The sequence below is a fragment of the Arabidopsis thaliana genome, chromosome 2 (assembly GCF_000001735.4).
Source record: "Arabidopsis thaliana chromosome 2, partial sequence".
In the NCBI taxonomy this organism is placed as follows: domain Eukaryota; kingdom Viridiplantae; phylum Streptophyta; class Magnoliopsida; order Brassicales; family Brassicaceae; genus Arabidopsis; species Arabidopsis thaliana.
This window is the reverse complement of record NC_003071.7, coordinates 19,513,476-19,529,655: the sequence shown is the minus strand read 5'-3', so window position 1 is coordinate 19,529,655 and position 16,180 is coordinate 19,513,476. Positions and strand designations below refer to the sequence as shown.

The 16,180-nt window shown below is 36.1% G+C and overlaps 4 protein-coding genes, 1 long non-coding RNA gene and 1 other non-coding gene across 6 annotated transcripts, besides 2 other annotated features; 3 read left to right on the top strand and 3 right to left on the bottom strand.

Moving 5' to 3' along the window:
• The first annotated feature begins 2,075 nt into the window (after positions 1-2,075).
• MHX (magnesium/proton exchanger) lies at positions 2,076-5,539 on the top strand. The gene is made up of 9 exons (NM_130328.3): positions 2,076-2,344; positions 2,761-3,218; positions 3,305-3,480; positions 3,572-3,690; positions 3,782-3,954; positions 4,103-4,218; positions 4,337-4,553; positions 4,641-4,770; positions 4,841-5,539. The coding sequence occupies exons 2-9, from the start codon at positions 2,828-2,830 to the stop codon at positions 5,136-5,138; spliced, it is 1,620 nt and encodes a 539-aa protein (NP_566105.1). The 5' UTR covers positions 2,076-2,344; positions 2,761-2,827; the 3' UTR covers positions 5,139-5,539.
• Positions 2,321-2,344: a sequence feature (AT2G47600.uORF1-2).
• Positions 2,761-2,817: a sequence feature (AT2G47600.uORF1-1).
• A 21-nt stretch (positions 5,540-5,560) lies between the features above and the next one.
• Positions 5,561-7,882, bottom strand: PHR2 (photolyase/blue-light receptor 2). The gene is made up of 4 exons (NM_130327.4): positions 6,815-7,882; positions 6,261-6,502; positions 6,101-6,166; positions 5,561-6,005 (listed from the first exon to the last, which is right to left on the bottom strand). Exons 1-4 carry the CDS (start codon positions 7,766-7,768, stop codon positions 5,924-5,926), a joined length of 1,344 nt encoding a protein of 447 aa, NP_182281.1. The 5' UTR covers positions 7,769-7,882; the 3' UTR covers positions 5,561-5,923.
• A 909-nt stretch (positions 7,883-8,791) lies between these two features.
• MIR164a lies at positions 8,792-8,904 on the bottom strand. Its single transcript, NR_140790.1, has one exon. It is a non-coding gene; the product is annotated as a microRNA ath-MIR164a precursor (primary transcript).
• A 1,838-nt stretch (positions 8,905-10,742) lies between these two features.
• U1A (spliceosomal protein U1A) lies at positions 10,743-12,469 on the bottom strand. The gene is made up of 5 exons (NM_130326.3): positions 12,331-12,469; positions 12,040-12,212; positions 11,669-11,762; positions 11,373-11,470; positions 10,743-11,260 (listed from the first exon to the last, which is right to left on the bottom strand). Exons 1-5 carry the CDS (start codon positions 12,425-12,427, stop codon positions 10,970-10,972), a joined length of 753 nt encoding a protein of 250 aa, NP_182280.1. The 5' UTR covers positions 12,428-12,469; the 3' UTR covers positions 10,743-10,969.
• On the top strand, positions 11,030-12,063 carry AT2G09945. Its single transcript, NR_140618.1, has 2 exons — positions 11,030-11,231; positions 12,040-12,063. It is a non-coding gene; the product is annotated as an other RNA (long non-coding RNA).
• A 264-nt stretch (positions 12,470-12,733) lies between the features above and the next one.
• AT2G47570 (60S ribosomal protein L18) lies at positions 12,734-13,892 on the top strand (the record flags this gene model as incomplete). Its single annotated transcript, NM_001337267.1, has 4 exons — positions 12,734-12,820; positions 12,873-13,001; positions 13,105-13,290; positions 13,600-13,892. Coding segments are annotated over 4 exons (561 nt in total), but the record flags the coding sequence as incomplete, so codon positions are not given.
• Positions 13,893-16,180: the final 2,288 nt, after the last annotated feature.

Below are 16,180 nucleotides of genomic sequence, written 5' to 3'. Positions count from 1 at the left end.
GTGTTACGGTCTTTTTAAACCGGTGGTTAACATGGCGGAAAAAATGAGAAAAAACCGGTTTAACATTTTCCACCAGTGATGAACTTTCTCAAAAGAGTTTATTATATACGAACCTAGCTACTAGCCAAAGTCTTACTTTTCTCAAAACCAAACGTTAATGAAACTACCATTTGATGTATACATATGGGTAGAAAACAAGCCACCGACACCTTTGTCACTCATTGGGTGAGCTCTTCCTAAAGAAGATGGTCTTTTCCAAATTCCAATTCAGCAGCATGTGTAGTAGTAGTTTCGTGGATCTGTATGTATTCTCGACCGCGGTTACAACTAACGATTTATAACTAAGGCGTTTTAGTTTTACGAATAGTATTTCGACCTCGTGTTATCGTTCCCATATGGGAGATTTATATCTTTCTCTATGAGATGTTTGTGAGACTGTATGATTTTGTACATTTGAGTTTTTGGAATTGTTTTCGTCAATTTAACAAAAATAATTGGTGACAACAAAAAAACTATCAGTCTTAGTAATATGTGACGTATTTCTTATCAAATTTAGATTGACCATGTAAAGAGTTTAGCAATTAAATCCAATTACATTGCTTGTGTACTTATTCATGTTGTAATAAATTGTAGATTTACAACTATGACAATCCTATATAACAGAACAAAAACAAATACGTATTTGAACTTTCTAGTTTACACTTTACACGAATTACACGTGATAAATAACAGGTAGATTTATGTCAATGTCATACATAGCCTAAATCAACTAAAAAGTAAACAATATAGTTCAAATGTATATATATACTAGATAAGGTCCGCCTATTTAGGCGGGTGTACCCGAAATTTTCAAATACTCGAACGGATATAAACTTTAAAACCCGAAAAACTCAAACCCAAACCCGAATAGGTATGCAAACATATCTCAAATATAAGTATATATTAGTTATATTTATACTTATATATAGAAAATATTAGAATTTTTTTGGATATTTTAGTTATTTTTGTGTATTTTTAGATATATTCAAGCAAAACTACTCATGTTGTTTTGGGAATTTTTGAAAATTTCAAGTAATTTAATAGATTTGCACACAAAATTTGATATTTCAATATATAAATAACTCGAACCCGAACCCGAACCCAAACCGAACCCGACCCGATAATATTTTTTTGTTTAAAAATACATACAACCAAAATCTTATTTCTACCCAATTTCTTTAAGTAATAATTATATTAATAAAACCTACAGTCTAATTTCTACAGCAATAAAACTTACAGCTACAGTCATCACACCTACAACAAAAATTCTACAGCAGTAAATCTACAGTTACAGACAAACCAATCACCCACGTAATCTCGTAAGTTAATTTTACATCATGCAAATTAATATTAAATGAGTTAAAATTAATAAATGAAAATAATTGAAAAGTTAAATCCTATAAGCTAAGCTATTTTTCTCAAAGTGTTCTATTTTCACTTATGATTACATGAGTTAAAGACAAATTTGTTAATTTTGCTTTTGTTGAATAAATGTTAATTGTTTATAAATATATAGACATATAAATTAGTATATGTAAATTTGTTTACTTTTTAAGATTTTCTATTTTTTTAAAGAATAAAAAAGTTAAATTTTGAATGACACATGTAAACATCTAATCGTTTGACTTGACACTGTGCCAAGTCAATTTTGAAAACCATACTTTATATAATAAGATATATATATATATATATATTTTTTGTCCTCATAGTTCAATTGTATATATCTCAATAATTTTTTTAATCAGAAAAAAACAAAATACATATATATCCACTAATTCTGATTTGATAATGCGTTCACACTTCATATTTATCATGTTTATCTTTTATAAAGAAAATAAATTAGTCAGGTCAGGTTTTTAGTAAGATATATGTTTATGATAATATCTAAACTCGAGGAGATGATAAAACTAATATTACTCAGGTTGAAATTAAAATCTAATGCTTATAAGGATGAAATGAAACAAAATTCAGGGAGTAAAAAGATATAAAAAAAACTTGCAATTGAGGTCTCATATTCTTAAACCTTACCAAAGAAAGGCGAGATTAATTAATCCTAGTTAGTCAAGTAAATCATCCAATTAGATAAGATCACGTGTCGGTCGATGTACGCTTGAATCCTCGTTTCGATACAATAATTGAAGTGTGTCATGCAGAGATTAGAGAGATGTGTATAAATGGCTCCCAAGTCTCCACCGCAATATCCAACGCTTGACCGATTCCAATCAGCTCCTCTCGATTTCCGTTTGTCGGAAAATCTCTCCCGTGATCGGCGTATTGTGAATGCCGCTCACCGAGATATTCTCCGGTACGTCCGCATTGATCAATTTCGTCGCGTGGCTCACTCTGTTTCATCTGTTCTTTTCTTATTTTTTAGCTATTTTTGTTGAGATTTGTTCGTTGAAAATTATGGTTTTGTGAAAAGAACCCAACTTGTTTTACTGAACCCATGATGAAAGTTATAATCTTTTGATCTGGTTACCTCTGGATTTTGATTACGCATACAGTGGAACATGCAATTGTTATTAGCATTGGTTATAGATTGGATTTCGGTTACATGCCATTGGATCCTTTGCAATGTTTAGTTTGTGTTACAGATTCTCTGGAAAGAAATCTTTTTGCATGTTCCGTTTGTTTCGCATCCTCTTGATACTGTTCGATCGATCAGGCTACAGGTTTCATCAGTTTCTTCTAAAAGTTGTAAGCTTCTTTTTGGTGTGCCAGATTCTTTTCCCCAGTGAGGACAAGTGTTCAGTTGACTTATTAGGAGGTGGGGTTTGAATAAGTTACAATGGCCTCAATTCTTAATCAAACCCAGGAGTTGCAAGAATCTTCTAAGGTTCTTGGGCATTTAAGATGTGAAAACTTCTTTCTATTCCCCGGAGAAAACACTTTGTCAGATGGTTTGAGGGGTGTGTTATATTTTCTCGGTCTTGCCTACTGCTTTATTGGGTTGTCAGCCATCACTGCACGGTTCTTCAAGTCTATGGAGAATGTCGTGAAACATTCCCGTAAAGTGGTTACAATTGATCCCATTACTAAAGCTGAAGTCATCACATACAAGAAAGTTTGGAACTTTACTATTGCAGACATCAGTTTGTTGGCGTTTGGAACTAGCTTCCCTCAGATTTCTTTGGCTACCATCGATGCAATACGGAATATGGGGGAGCGGTATGCTGGAGGTCTGGTGGTTGTTCCTTTCTTCCTTCCAAAACTCTAGTTTTTACTTTTAAGTTCATGAATTCTTATATCATGTTTTGTCATATAGGTCTTGGTCCTGGAACACTTGTTGGCTCAGCTGCATTTGATCTTTTCCCCATCCACGCTGTTTGTGTCGTTGTGCCAAAAGCTGGAGAACTGAAAAAGATATCCGACTTAGGTGTTTGGCTAGTTGAGCTCGTATGGTCTTTTTGGGCTTACATCTGGCTATACATAATCCTCGAGGTAACTGTGAAAAGCGGTTTAAACAGATTCTGTTGAGTCTATACTCTATACTGATAAGGTCTAAAAATCTGTTTCTTTTCACGTCTCACAGGTGTGGTCACCAAACGTAATTACACTTGTGGAGGCATTATTGACAGTACTGCAATACGGATTGCTTCTAGTTCATGCGTACGCCCAAGACAAGCGATGGCCTTACTTGTCTTTACCAATGTGGGTTTCTTTTCCAGACAATAATATTAGTTCCTTCAAAATGGATTTCTACTAAAGATTGTATCTTTGTGTTTGTATTTGATACTTGCAGGTCAAGAGGTGATAGGCCAGAGGAGTGGGTTCCAGAGGAGATTGATACATCCAAAGATGACAATGACAATGATGTTCATGATGTGTATTCGGATGCTGCTCAAGATGCTGTTGAATCGGGAAGCAGAAACATTGTTGATATCTTCTCTATTCATTCAGCTAACAATGATACAGGTACTAAGTATGATTAGGCTGTCTATTCTATTGATATAAGATCAGTTTTAGCGTATTTGCTTATTTCCAAATCTATGTGATTCCCATATTTATCTCTGGTAGTATATTGTTATAAATCAAACTTTCCCTGTAACAAACACTTTTGCAGGGATCACTTATCATACTGTGGCAGATACTCCACCCGATTCTGCGACTAAGAAGGGTAAGGCGAAGAATTCTACTGTTTTTGACATTTGGAAACATCAATTCGTGGATGCAATAACGGTAAAAATCTTCAACTTACCAAGTGTTTTCTAGATTCTTCTATATCCTATTTTGGGCTTTTGATCATTATCAACACATCTTTCTTAACTTGTTTCTCTTCCTATTCGTAATCAAACAGTTGGAAACATCAGAATCAAAGAAAGTGGATAGCATTTATCTTCGAATCGCGAAATCTTTCTGGCATTTACTCCTCGCCCCTTGGAAACTGCTTTTTGCATTTGTGCCCCCCTGCAACATTGCTCACGGTTGGATCGCTTTCATCTGCTCTCTCCTCTTCATCAGTGGAGTAGCCTTTGTTGTCACAAGATTTACTGACCTTATAAGCTGTGTCACTGGTACACACCCTCACCGCTTTCAAAAACTGAAGTTATAAGATTAAACATTTGAGCTCTAAAACATTAGAAACTCTTTTCATCTTGCAGGAATAAACCCATATGTGATAGCATTCACAGCACTCGCAAGTGGAACTTCATGGCCAGACTTAGTAGCAAGTAAAATCGCTGCAGAGCGACAACTAACCGCAGATTCAGCTATTGCAAACATCACCTGCAGGTAAAAATCTCAAAACCCTTTACAAACATTGAAGATCTTTTCATGATCTTTTTGGTGATAAATTATGCAGTAACTCGGTGAACATCTATGTGGGGATTGGAGTTCCGTGGCTGATAAACACAGTCTACAACTACTTTGCATACAGAGAGCCTTTATACATAGAAAACGCTAAAGGATTAAGCTTTTCGCTTCTGATATTCTTTGCGACATCAGTGGGATGTATCGTGGTGCTTGTGTTGAGAAGGTTGATTATAGGAGCTGAGCTTGGAGGTCCAAGGCTATGGGCTTGGCTTACTTCTGCCTATTTCATGATGCTTTGGGTCGTCTTCGTTGTTCTTTCTTCTTTGAAAGTTTCAGGCGTCATATAGAAGAAGCAACAAAAGGAAAAACCCCATGAGTAGAAGAAAAAGTCTTAGCTTACTTGCACATGTCTCAGTTTTTGTTTTTCTTACTTGTTAAGGGGGTTTTATATAATTATCAAAGTTCAAAGGCAGTTGGCTAAATATGTGTTGCAAATATAAATCATATTGACTATGATTTTGGAGGCTTCATCTCTAGTTAGGAGGTGCATATATGGAGTACATTTTCATTATCCTGCAGTTTTTTTTGTTTTTTTATTTGCAGTGTTACCAATTTGTGGTACATATATGCAAACTTTCTCTAAAGTCAAGCAAATAATCTTAGTCGATTAATATAAACTTTTATATGTAACTTTCATCCAAGTAACTAGTGTTTAGTACGGTTCTTTAATAAGTGTTGTAGAATTTCTAATGCCCATTTACCACGAAGTGCATATTCTAGTTGCTGCTTGCTTCTGATATTAGTGACATCTTAATATTCCTGAATTTAATATTCATAGACACAACTACTTCGGTTATTTTCTAAGATACATTCTCAAGTCTTAACCACAAAGGAGAGCGTCTCAAATTGTAGAGACTTTTTATGGAATGAGTATCCGAAATGTTTAGAACAGGGAACGGACAACTTGATTGAGCCAAAAAAAGAAGCTTAGATTTTATTCTCCTGACACTCAAGTTTCAAAAGAGAGCAGTAAAGTCCTGTCCGGATAGCAAATTAATCCACCATACACCAGAGTAGGGCAAAGAAACAGGTCGCTTCTAACTTTTCCGGTCACCTGAAAGTTTTCAAATGTTTAAGCAAAGGCACCGGTACAGGCTGTAGCCGGACCAGCCTCGACCTGCGTCTTCGCTGAGCTGTATTTCTTGGTTATAAACCTGTTCCAAGTTTAAACACACATCAAAGAGAGAATCAGACAAAATACAAATTCTACATTTCTACTAGGGGGCAAGTTAAGAAAGTAAGAGCTCACCTGAAGAAATCCCTCCATAGCAACTCATACATTAACCAGTTGAGTCCTGTATCTCCCGGTCCGTTCCTGAGAAAATCATTTCAAAGAATGATAATTAGACACATACACTTACTATGTTCACCAGAGTTTCCTGAAGTGTTTTGCGTTTCTGAGACATTACCTTGGAGTTGTGGAGGTGGTTGATGCGGAGATTGTTTTCTTCAGCTCATCGAACATGGAACGAGGAGAGATGCTTCCCATGGCTAACCAAGGTGATATCTTGCAAGAGAAGTTTGCACCAAAGACACTGTTGTTGCCTCCTTTCTGGTTTCCCTTGCTCAACCGAGCCTGACAATCCGCGGCAAAGCTCTTTAGTCTAGTCAACGCCTCTGTCTCTCCTCCAACCATTGTCGGTTTCCCCTCCTGAGCAGAACAAAATGTTAACTCCTAAGAGAAGGTGTAAGACAGTAAGAGCCGCAGACGAATATTGGACCTAAAGAGAAACGTTCATTGATCCTAAGAAGAATCCATGGACCTTCAAACAGCACTACTACTATTAACACTTGATAGTACTTATCCCTATCACTCTATGGGTAAGTAGCTCTTCTCCTATAGAAATGGAACCAATTGGCAGAGTTTGAATTATAAGTCCCACAAGTTTCCACCTTTTCTAAATGCCTAAACCTAGATGGATAAAGGAATCAATCAAGCTAAGCAAAGATGAAGAACTCAAACCTGGCTAGTCCTAGGAGTGGGGCTAATGCCAAGATCCAGGAGAGAAGGAATATCGCCAAGCTCAACGTCTCCTCGAGAGGGCAAGCTTTTCAATTGATCAAGCGCTGCGATAGTCTTCCTAATCTCCAATTTCTGGACTTTATCCTTGAAAGCTCCGTAATTTGACGGCAAGTCTTCAATTTTGAAGGGCAAATCATCCAAATGATAGAGAGTGCTTCCCCAGAAATACTTGACTTCAACGCCTTCCTCCTTCATCGCGGTCTCTATCTTCCCTTCCGCTTTAACCTCGTCGTGAGACACTTCTCTGTGAGCATAAACCGCGTCAGCTCCAATCTCCTTAGCCAATTCCACCAAAACAGCTTCAGGTTTCCCGACACGGACAACTAGATTCGACCCTCTGGCTTGGAGATTCTTCCGGAGCTCCGAAACGGACTCAATCAGAAACTGGGCACGAAAAGGCCCCGTTTTGTCGAAGCCGGAAGAGGACTTGCCGTAATCTCTAGGGTCGAAGCAGTAAACGGGCAAAACGGAGACGCACTCGTCGTTGGCGGAGTTGAGACACTCGTTGTCGTGGACACGGAGGTCATTGCGGAACCAGACGACAGCAGCACGGCGGAGAGCGGCGGCGGAGGAAGGATCAACGGGACGACGAGGGACGATGGAGAGAGGGGATTGAAGAGGGTTAGCAGCGATGGTGGATTTGAAAGAGATTCTGGAAGAAGGAAAAGGAGAGACAGAAGAAAGAGAGAGATGAGTGAGAGAAGAAGCCTGCGTAGGGATCTTAACCTTGTTTGGATGATGAGCAAACAATTTGAGAAATTGAGTCGAGGATGGGAACAAGGTCAGAGAAAGAGATGCGATTGGTAGAGAAGAATGGAAAATGGCAAGTGGGTTTTGTTCTTCTGCGGATTTTGTTTCTGGGTTTAGGTTTTCTTCAACATTCGAAGAATCCATTTTGTGTGTGTGTGTGTGTGTGTGTGTAGAGAGAAGAGAGTGAAGAAGAGTGTGAGATGAATTGATAAGCTCTCGTCGATTTTCCCCACACAATTTCTTCTGTTTAGATCAAATATTTTAATAAAATGTATTTAAAATATATCGTAGCACTGTTATTTTATTTTCAACTTTAGAAATATTGATTGATTTTTTTCTATTATAAACACTACTAATGAAGGAAAAAAATACGAATTTTCTTAACATTTTTAAATCCTATTATAGTTCTGAACAGTTTTATTGAAATATATTTTGTCAATTAATATAAAATTTGAAATTAAAATTTTTGAATAATAAATTTATTTAAAATCATAAAGGTCTCAATTATAAGTTTCCTATGTTTTATCATTTTGCCATTTTTACACATATAAAAAAAGATTTATAAAAATGAAGATAAAACTAACATTATTGTAAAACCAGAATAAAAATTGAAAATGACAAAATTAGAGATTAAAGTAGCTAAAGTACAGTTTCTGATCTTCAAACAAGTGATTAATTCGATCTTACATATCATGGGACTCTCCATATATTCGTTCCATTTTGTGTATATGAACCTCTGATCAATGCGTTACATATGCTGCAAAAACCATCACAAAAGCTAAATGTATAACTCTGTAGGTAATTTGAAACGAATAACGGTCCATGCAGTGAAGTATACAACCACAAGTTCGAAAACACTCTCGTAATTAATGCAAGCCAAAGAGCTCAATGAGAACTATATATGGCGAAGACAGAGCTTGAAATTACCCTTTTAGTTTCATGTGCATTGTGCACCGTCAATCCCATCTAGAAACGCTACATTTTGGTCAGCACACAATAAGGTTCAAAATAACCAAAGCAACACTTACATATATGAGAACTATAAAGATTTAATCAACCGTCGAACACAAATGATTTAACACACATATACACACAAACAACGAAGAGCTAGTCAAGAACAACGAAAAACACATTATCAATAAGGTTTAAGGGATATATAACATCAATGGGTGAAGAGCTCATGTTGGAGAAGTTAAGTACGTGCAAATAAGCAAATGAGACGGATTTCGTGTTTGTTGGTTTGCACGTGCCCTGCTTCTCCAACATGGAGATTCTCACCCGCATTTCCAAGCACATGAGGGGCGTTTGTAGTATGAGAACTTTGGTTATGGAAAGGTTTGTATATATAGGCCCAAAGATTGCATTAATGGAAGACTAGCTCACACGCACATCCGTATATGTTATGTGTGTGTGTGTGTGTGCTGGCGTGAGTGTGTTTTACGTAAGGCAAAAGAACCATACCATGCCATGATGGCATCTCACGCAAAAGAAGGGTTGAACTAAAAAAGTGAGAGAGTGAAGAGAGCTAAACGATCGCTAGCTAGGGCCAAACAATACCTTGTCTAATAACTGCTAAGTTTTGAAAGCTTTTTTTTATTCCATATTACTGTTTTTTTAGTGTGGGGGCTTGTCTGCCCTAAATTTCACAAACTCTACATATATAAGTGCTAGGTTGCTAGGCGTACCATATTGTCTTATTGCTAGGATCCTATGAAGCCGGTCACGCGTTGACAAGCAAGACCTTAGACCTCTCTTACGACTAATCTTTAGCTAGCATCTACTCTATGGCATGGTAAAAAAATACAGTATCCATATTCTTTCACTTCATTAGAATGAATTACCGGTATATACCAAAATAAACTGGATATCCACTAGTTCCTCACTAATAATAATCTACACTTAACTTTGTTTCAGTTTATATTGAAACTCTTCAAATTCAAATATTGATATACATTATACGATATATATATATATATATATATATCTGTAAATTTTCTACTACATAAATGATTTTTTTTTTTCCTCTATCGATCGATATGTATGTATATCATGATGATAAATGCCGAAGCATAAAAGAACCATTTGAATTAATAACATACATGTGCGTGAGAGAGAAGGGTCAAAAGGGCAAGGTGGGTCGTCAAAGACTGTTGGGGGCAAAAGAAGAGAGGAATAATGAAAGAGTGCACGTAGGGCTTTGCGTGTTGTCCTAACTTTCTCTAACATGGAAAAAAAAAAGGTCCCTATGTTGATACCATTCCTCCCTCTTTCATTAGTTGATTGTGTATATTATATATATGGTCTATGATTAATGTATAATCCTCCTCAGTCCACACATGGACTCAGGATAGGTAAATATGATCTCTAGATTAATGGTCTTACTATAGCTAGTTAAATTGTTATATAGTAATTGAAGATGCTAGCAAGTGATCCATTAATGTTTAAAGTGGTGATTCATTGGACATATACATAATGACCCATTAATGTTTTACTACTAAGTACTAAGATAAGCTAGTAAGCAAGAGCTGAGATACAGAATAACACTAATTAGGCAGTGTGTGTCACACAGACCAGAGAGGCAGAGATGAATCAGCAACAAATCTTTTGTCTTGTAAAAAGAGGAGACAGAGTCAGACAATGAAGTCATCACCAAATCTATAAACACATGCATTAATGCTTTTACGTGTCCGTATCACACTCGTGTTTCCCACTAAATGCTCACTCATTTATTGAACCATCGTCTAATTAATGCTTTTGATAACTTAAATGCATGGAGGAGTGTCCTTCGCCCAATATTTCAAAAAAAGGAGAGAGCTCACTCAATTCTCTTGACGCACGAGTTTTGGACCTAATAATCGCTGACCTCATCAGCAACAAAGAAAAACAGCTACACTACAAAGACTTTTCTTTCACCAATCCAACATCAAATAATGATTGCTTCTTGTTTCTCTTTTATTAGATATCCAAGAATTCGTAAATAAAAAAGAACAAACCAATCATCCATAAACCTTTAGTTTAAAGTTCACTTTGCGAGTTTTTTACTTTAATTCATTATAGTTTCGTTTAATCAGTCAAATTAAAGGTCTTCAGTTATCTGATCAAATATGGAAGAAGAGGCTTATCCATAAGTGGAAGAAGGTGACGAAATATTAGATAGACAAACACCAAATCGAGACGCTTATTGTCTGGATGAAAAAATTGTAAGTTAGATGATTGTGTAATATTCTAAGCAATTCTACAACAAACACACAAGAAAGACAAGTTTCCTTCTTGCGCAAACCATGGAAGAAGTAACATTGACAGATACAAACATATCTCATCGAAACACAAATAAAACGAAATTGTCTATTTCTTGGCATACGTGATGAGCATCTGGTTTTGCTGAATCTTGAAACCTTGAAGTCCCTGCATTGCGACCGTCGACTGCATCTCATCAGCAAACTCCACAAAGGCGATTCCCGGTTTGGCTTCAATCATTCTAACTTCCTTAAATCCTTGGTACTGGCAGAACAACATCTGAAGCACCATTGGAGTTGTCTCGTGAGGAAGGTTTTGGACAAAGAGAATATTATTTGGCGGAGCTGGTGCCTCGGGCATATTGGGTTTCATACCACCAGGGTATGGTACTTGCGATAGCTGTGAAAAGCGTGGCAATAAGAACGATCATCAGAATACAGGAAAAGAATTAAGAGCGTCCCCCAAACGTATGAATCAAGATTAGAGTTAAGAAGATGTTGAAATAACTCACAGGAGGTGCAGCTCCATAGACACCTGGATATGCTGAGTTCATGGGCATGCCCATCTGTGTAGAATCATGGTGCTGGTCTTTCTTTTTCTTGCCGCCTCCTGCACTTCCAAAGACGATATTTAGATGCGAAAACAAACTGTTTGTAGGTTGTGGAGAAGCAATGTGAATGTGATGTGACTACTAATGATCAAATGCAGAATGTGGGAATGAGAAACAGAGCAATAAATCTCATGTACACATATGCAGTAATGGTCAAAGTGAGCCAATGAAGCAATGAAGTAAAAAAAAAGTGTCACCTTTCTCCTCATGTCTCTTTCTCTTCTCGCGAGGAACAAATGTACCATCGGCCTTGGCAACAACATCTGATTTTGTTTTGGCATATTGTATTCTCTGTCCACATTGTTAAAGTTAGGAATTAATAATATAGCAAAGTGATTGATAAGTATTTCCACAACCTAAAACATGGTCAATAACCTAAAAGCAACCACTAAACATATAAAGGGTCTTTCAAATAGAATCCATGTGGTTCACTAAGAAAAGCTCTCTAATCAGTAGATTCAAACCCTAATTAGGTGTTCCACTAACTCTAGGGGCAAATAGGCAAACCAAAACACATCGAGTAAGAAGAAGTTATCAAGAAAGTAACTGGAGTGGAAGGAATTGGTACCATCTCCTTGTCGTAGAAAGGAAAATTATTCATTTTAGCAATAGCAGTGGAAGCAGACTCGGTGTTGTCGAAGACTACCCAAGCTTGTCCTTTGTGCTTAAAGGTCTTAAACGCCAATATCTCCAGTATCTTCCCGAACTGAGAGAACACTGCATTCAGCGATTTCTTCAGCTCTGTAGAACAAAGTTACCAATAACAACAATGAAGAGATCAATCAACTCAAATCGGAGGAGAAGAAGAAGATATACGAGACGATAAAACAAAAAAAAAAAAAAAAAAAAAATTAAGTACCATCAAGCTTCACTTTTTCGTTGAGATTGTTGATGTAAATCGTCTGATTCGGAGAAACCTCCGATCCTCCTCCTTGATTAGCCTCTTGCATCTCCATCGTCTTCACCAAATCTCTCCGTCGAATTCGGAGAAGATTATTAGCCGGAACCACCCAAAATCGAATTAATAAAAAAAAGTGAGGTTTAACTCTGTTCCTCCTAAAGCCCTAATAAGCCCATCAGTTAGCCCAATATTCTTATTAGTGGGCCGATTAATATATTTAGCCCATCAAAAACCCTAAACTGATACATATTATTAGTAGTTTCACTTCTTATCTTCACTCCCAAGCAATCTTCGGTTCTGCTTCTTTCTAGATTTTGACTCTCACTTTGGGCTTCTTCTGTGTGTTTCATCATTTTAGGGTATCGATTTGATAGCCGGAGGTAAGAGCAAGAAGACGAAACGTACTGAGCCTAAATCCGACGATGTCTATCTCAAGCTCCTTGTCAAGGTTGAGGATTTGACTAAAAATCCGTCAGAGATTAAATTTTTTTTTTTTTTAGGCGAACCGATATCTGGTGAGGAGAACAGAAAGCAAGTTCAATGCCGTGATTTTGAAGCGTTTGTTCATGAGCAAAGTGAACAAAGCGCCACTGTCTCTCTCTCGTCTGGTCCGATACATGGACGGAAAGGTTTGAATTTTGTTGTTGTTTAGGTTGTTACTGCATTGAGTTCGATGTTATGTTACTTGGTGGCGACTCATGAACTAATGCTCTGTGTGTTTGATTTTATTAGGATGGAAAGATTGCTGTTATTGTTGGTACTGTGACTGATGATGTTAGAATCGAAGATGTTCCGGCTCTTACAGTTACTGCATTGAGGTTCACTGAGAGCGCTAGAGCTAGGATCCACAAGGCTGGTGGAGAGTGCCTCACTTTTGATCAGCTCGCTCTTCCGTGCCCCACTTGGTCAGAGAACACGGTATATCCCATTCTTGTTTCACTCTTAGTTCAGTTGTCGAAATGTGGAAACTTGTGCTAATCGTTTACTTGTTCGTGACGTATGTAGCTTAGTTCAGTTACTATGTCTCGTTTCATGATGATTGGAATTTGAGGTTACTGTCCTAACTTTCAAAATCTAGTGGCTTGTAAGCCTTTGTTTAAAAGGCTATCTCGATGAAAATTAGAGAATATCTATCTCGAGGACCACTTGTACTCAGTTTACAAGGGTTATATTTTCACTTTTTATTATTGCAGTAGCGATTGATGTAGCATTCCGTAATGATTGCAGGTTCTGCTTAGAGGTCCTAAGAACACACGTGAAGCAGTGAAGCACTTTGGACCAGCTCCTGGTGTGCCTCACAGCCACACCAAACCGTATGTACGTCAAACTGGTAAAAAAATTGAGATAGCAAGAGGAAGAAGAAGGAGCAGAGGTTTCAAGGTCTAAGCCTAGCTACGAAACTTCATGGTCAGTCTGTGTATGACTTGAGTTTATCTTTTAACTATTATGGATTATACTTTTACATTGCTATAATGATATATATATATGAAAACTAAGTAGGAGAAAATCTTTCTCTCTTTTAGTTCTGCTTTTGCTCCTTATAGTATTTGATTTGATTAGTTATCATAAATGGCAAATTGGATTTCTGATGAACTAGAGTAATACTTGAAATTTTTCTGAAGTAATCGGTTACCTTTCGACTTTCAAAACTTGTCTTTTCCTTTTTTATTTGCGCATTATCGGGTTTTGGATTAGATCAAATGTTTGATCCTTTTTCATTTGGGTAACTCTCTTTGTCAATACCTTTAATTGATCCAAAAGATCTTCTCACGCTATGATTAGATTGTGTAAGTGAAGAACGTACGTTGGGTTTCCTCATCTTTGTAATGTCTAAGATATTGGCGTCAGTCACTGTCTTTCTTTCTGATTGCTAATAAGTAAGCTGGTACGTGTTATTGTTCCAGTTTTTCTTTAATCTTTTGGATTCGAAATGACTTGAAAGAAAGAAAACCAAAATAAATAAATAAAGGTGAGGCAAAAAAACGTTACAAGGAAAAAAGAAAGTAATAAAGGGGAAGAAAGGGAGAGGAATGCGTTGGCCATGACTAGGCTCAATGTATAAACCTTGACTTGGTGTTACATCATATTACAAAATCAAAATTTTGAAAAAAGAATTATCGAAACTACTTAGATTTATCTAGTACTATTTATTCTTAATATATCATTTGTTTACAATTTTACTAAATATAAAAGTGACCTTAATTATAAAATAATTTGTGAAATAAATTGTGTTTTTGATAAATAATTTACTAAAATAGGGAATTATTTTATTTTAAAATAGATACTAGTAGCGCTATCCTTCTTTATTTTATTGTATTTACTTCCTTTTTCTGTAAAATCAATTCTTACTTTTTCACAAATGTCCCTATTTTCAGCCTAACTCTTTTGTAAATGTTTTTCTCTCTTGCCTTTTCTTGACTACCAATATCCTTTCTAAGAAAATTTTAAAAAGAGAAAGTGGTCATCTGAAGTTTCATAGAAATGTGAATGATTATTTCTTGTATCATCATTTTATTAACTGAATGAAATTCAAACAACAAAACATGGTCCTAGATTGCATTTTATTTTGGTGTGTCGTAAATTGATTCCATCGGAAAGGAAACAAACTAACAAAGATTGTTTTTGATATTTTGGTATGTTTTTTTACTTTTTGACAACTTTGATAGTACATTATTCTAGATTTGCCGCACGGCACATCACATGGAAGGATGATGAAAATAGAAATATATCCCAACTTGGGGAATGTTTTGACCAATGGGCAACCTTATCTTGTTCATCAAATCATAATACAATCTTTTCTCTCTCTTATTGCTGTTGGTTAAACAATAATCAAATAAATTACCCAACATGGCAACTTAAGTGAATACCCATAGATTCGCTATTTCTGCGGCCGACGTATGAGCAAACCCGTGAATTAAAAAAACAACTTGTACATCGAAATACTATTTTAAACAACATTTCACTAACCTTGGCCAATATATTAAAACTACGTTAACTTTTTGTATATTTATAATAATTGTAATGCTGTTGAACATTGAGAAGCAAGAAAAGTAGAAAACTGCGAAATTGAGTGAGAAATGAAAAGAATAATAATAATGGTGATGGTAACTAATTATAGAAGAGCATATAATTTGTGACCCATGTTGTCTATGAGCGAAATAATTTTTGATTTTATAACTATTAAATTTAACATGAAAAAGGTGTATAGTATCAAATCTAAATCTAAATGAGTATATGTGATTTTGGGGGAAATCACACACCATTGTCATTTGTATATTATTATATGGTAGACCAATGTTATATATATTTTTAATCGATCGAGGTAGACCAATGTTATGTAAAGTAGAAACAAGACTGAAAAAGGCGTAGAGAGCAATAAGGTCGTAATCAATTTGTAAAACAGACTAGAAAATTCCAACGGAAATCCAATTTACATTCCTCTTCACGACAAAACACTTATTAGGTTCTGATGTGTAAAAATGGTCTTAAAGCCATATTTTTGAAAATGACTCAAACGAAAGGAAATGAAAGAAAAATATATATTTTTATTACTAAAAAGCAAGAGAAAACAAGTGCTAGAGCTAGCCTAGAGATCGATCCATCAAAGCAAAGCAAAATGAGGAAGGCCATCTAAGATTAGCATCTAAGCAAGAACAATATAATGATATTCGTCCGTGTGTGTTTATTAAGTTATGCATGAATTTCTCAGTTTGACTCGTGCATATATACCCCGTGTGTGTTTATTAAGTTATGCATGAATTTCTCAGTTTGACTCGTGCATATATACCCCGTGTGTGTTTATTAAGTT

Excerpts from the sequence above, each read along its gene's own strand:
- MHX (NM_130328.3), top strand. The coding sequence starts at position 2,828 with ATGGCCTCAATTCTTAATCAAACCCAGGAGTTGCAAGAATCTTCTAAG. Across the intron at positions 3,691-3,781 it reads CCTTACTTGTCTTTACCAAT|GTCAAGAGGTGATAGGCCAG; the intron begins GTGGGTTTCTTT and ends TGATACTTGCAG. Across the intron at positions 4,554-4,640 it reads CCTTATAAGCTGTGTCACTG|GAATAAACCCATATGTGATA; the intron begins GTACACACCCTC and ends TTCATCTTGCAG.
- PHR2 (NM_130327.4), bottom strand. The coding sequence starts at position 7,768 with ATGGATTCTTCGAATGTTGAAGAAAACCTAAACCCAGAAACAAAATCC. Across the intron at positions 6,503-6,814 it reads CCACTCCTAGGACTAGCCAG|GAGGGGAAACCGACAATGGT; the intron begins GTTTGAGTTCTT and ends TGTTCTGCTCAG. Across the intron at positions 6,167-6,260 it reads ACCACCTCCACAACTCCAAG|GAACGGACCGGGAGATACAG; the intron begins GTAATGTCTCAG and ends TGATTTTCTCAG.
- U1A (NM_130326.3), bottom strand. The coding sequence starts at position 12,427 with ATGGAGATGCAAGAGGCTAATCAAGGAGGAGGATCGGAGGTTTCTCCG. Across the intron at positions 12,213-12,330 it reads CGAAAAAGTGAAGCTTGATG|AGCTGAAGAAATCGCTGAAT; the intron begins GTACTTAATTTT and ends TTTGTTCTACAG. Across the intron at positions 11,471-11,668 it reads AAAGAGACATGAGGAGAAAG|GAGGCGGCAAGAAAAAGAAA; the intron begins GTGACACTTTTT and ends TTGGAAGTGCAG.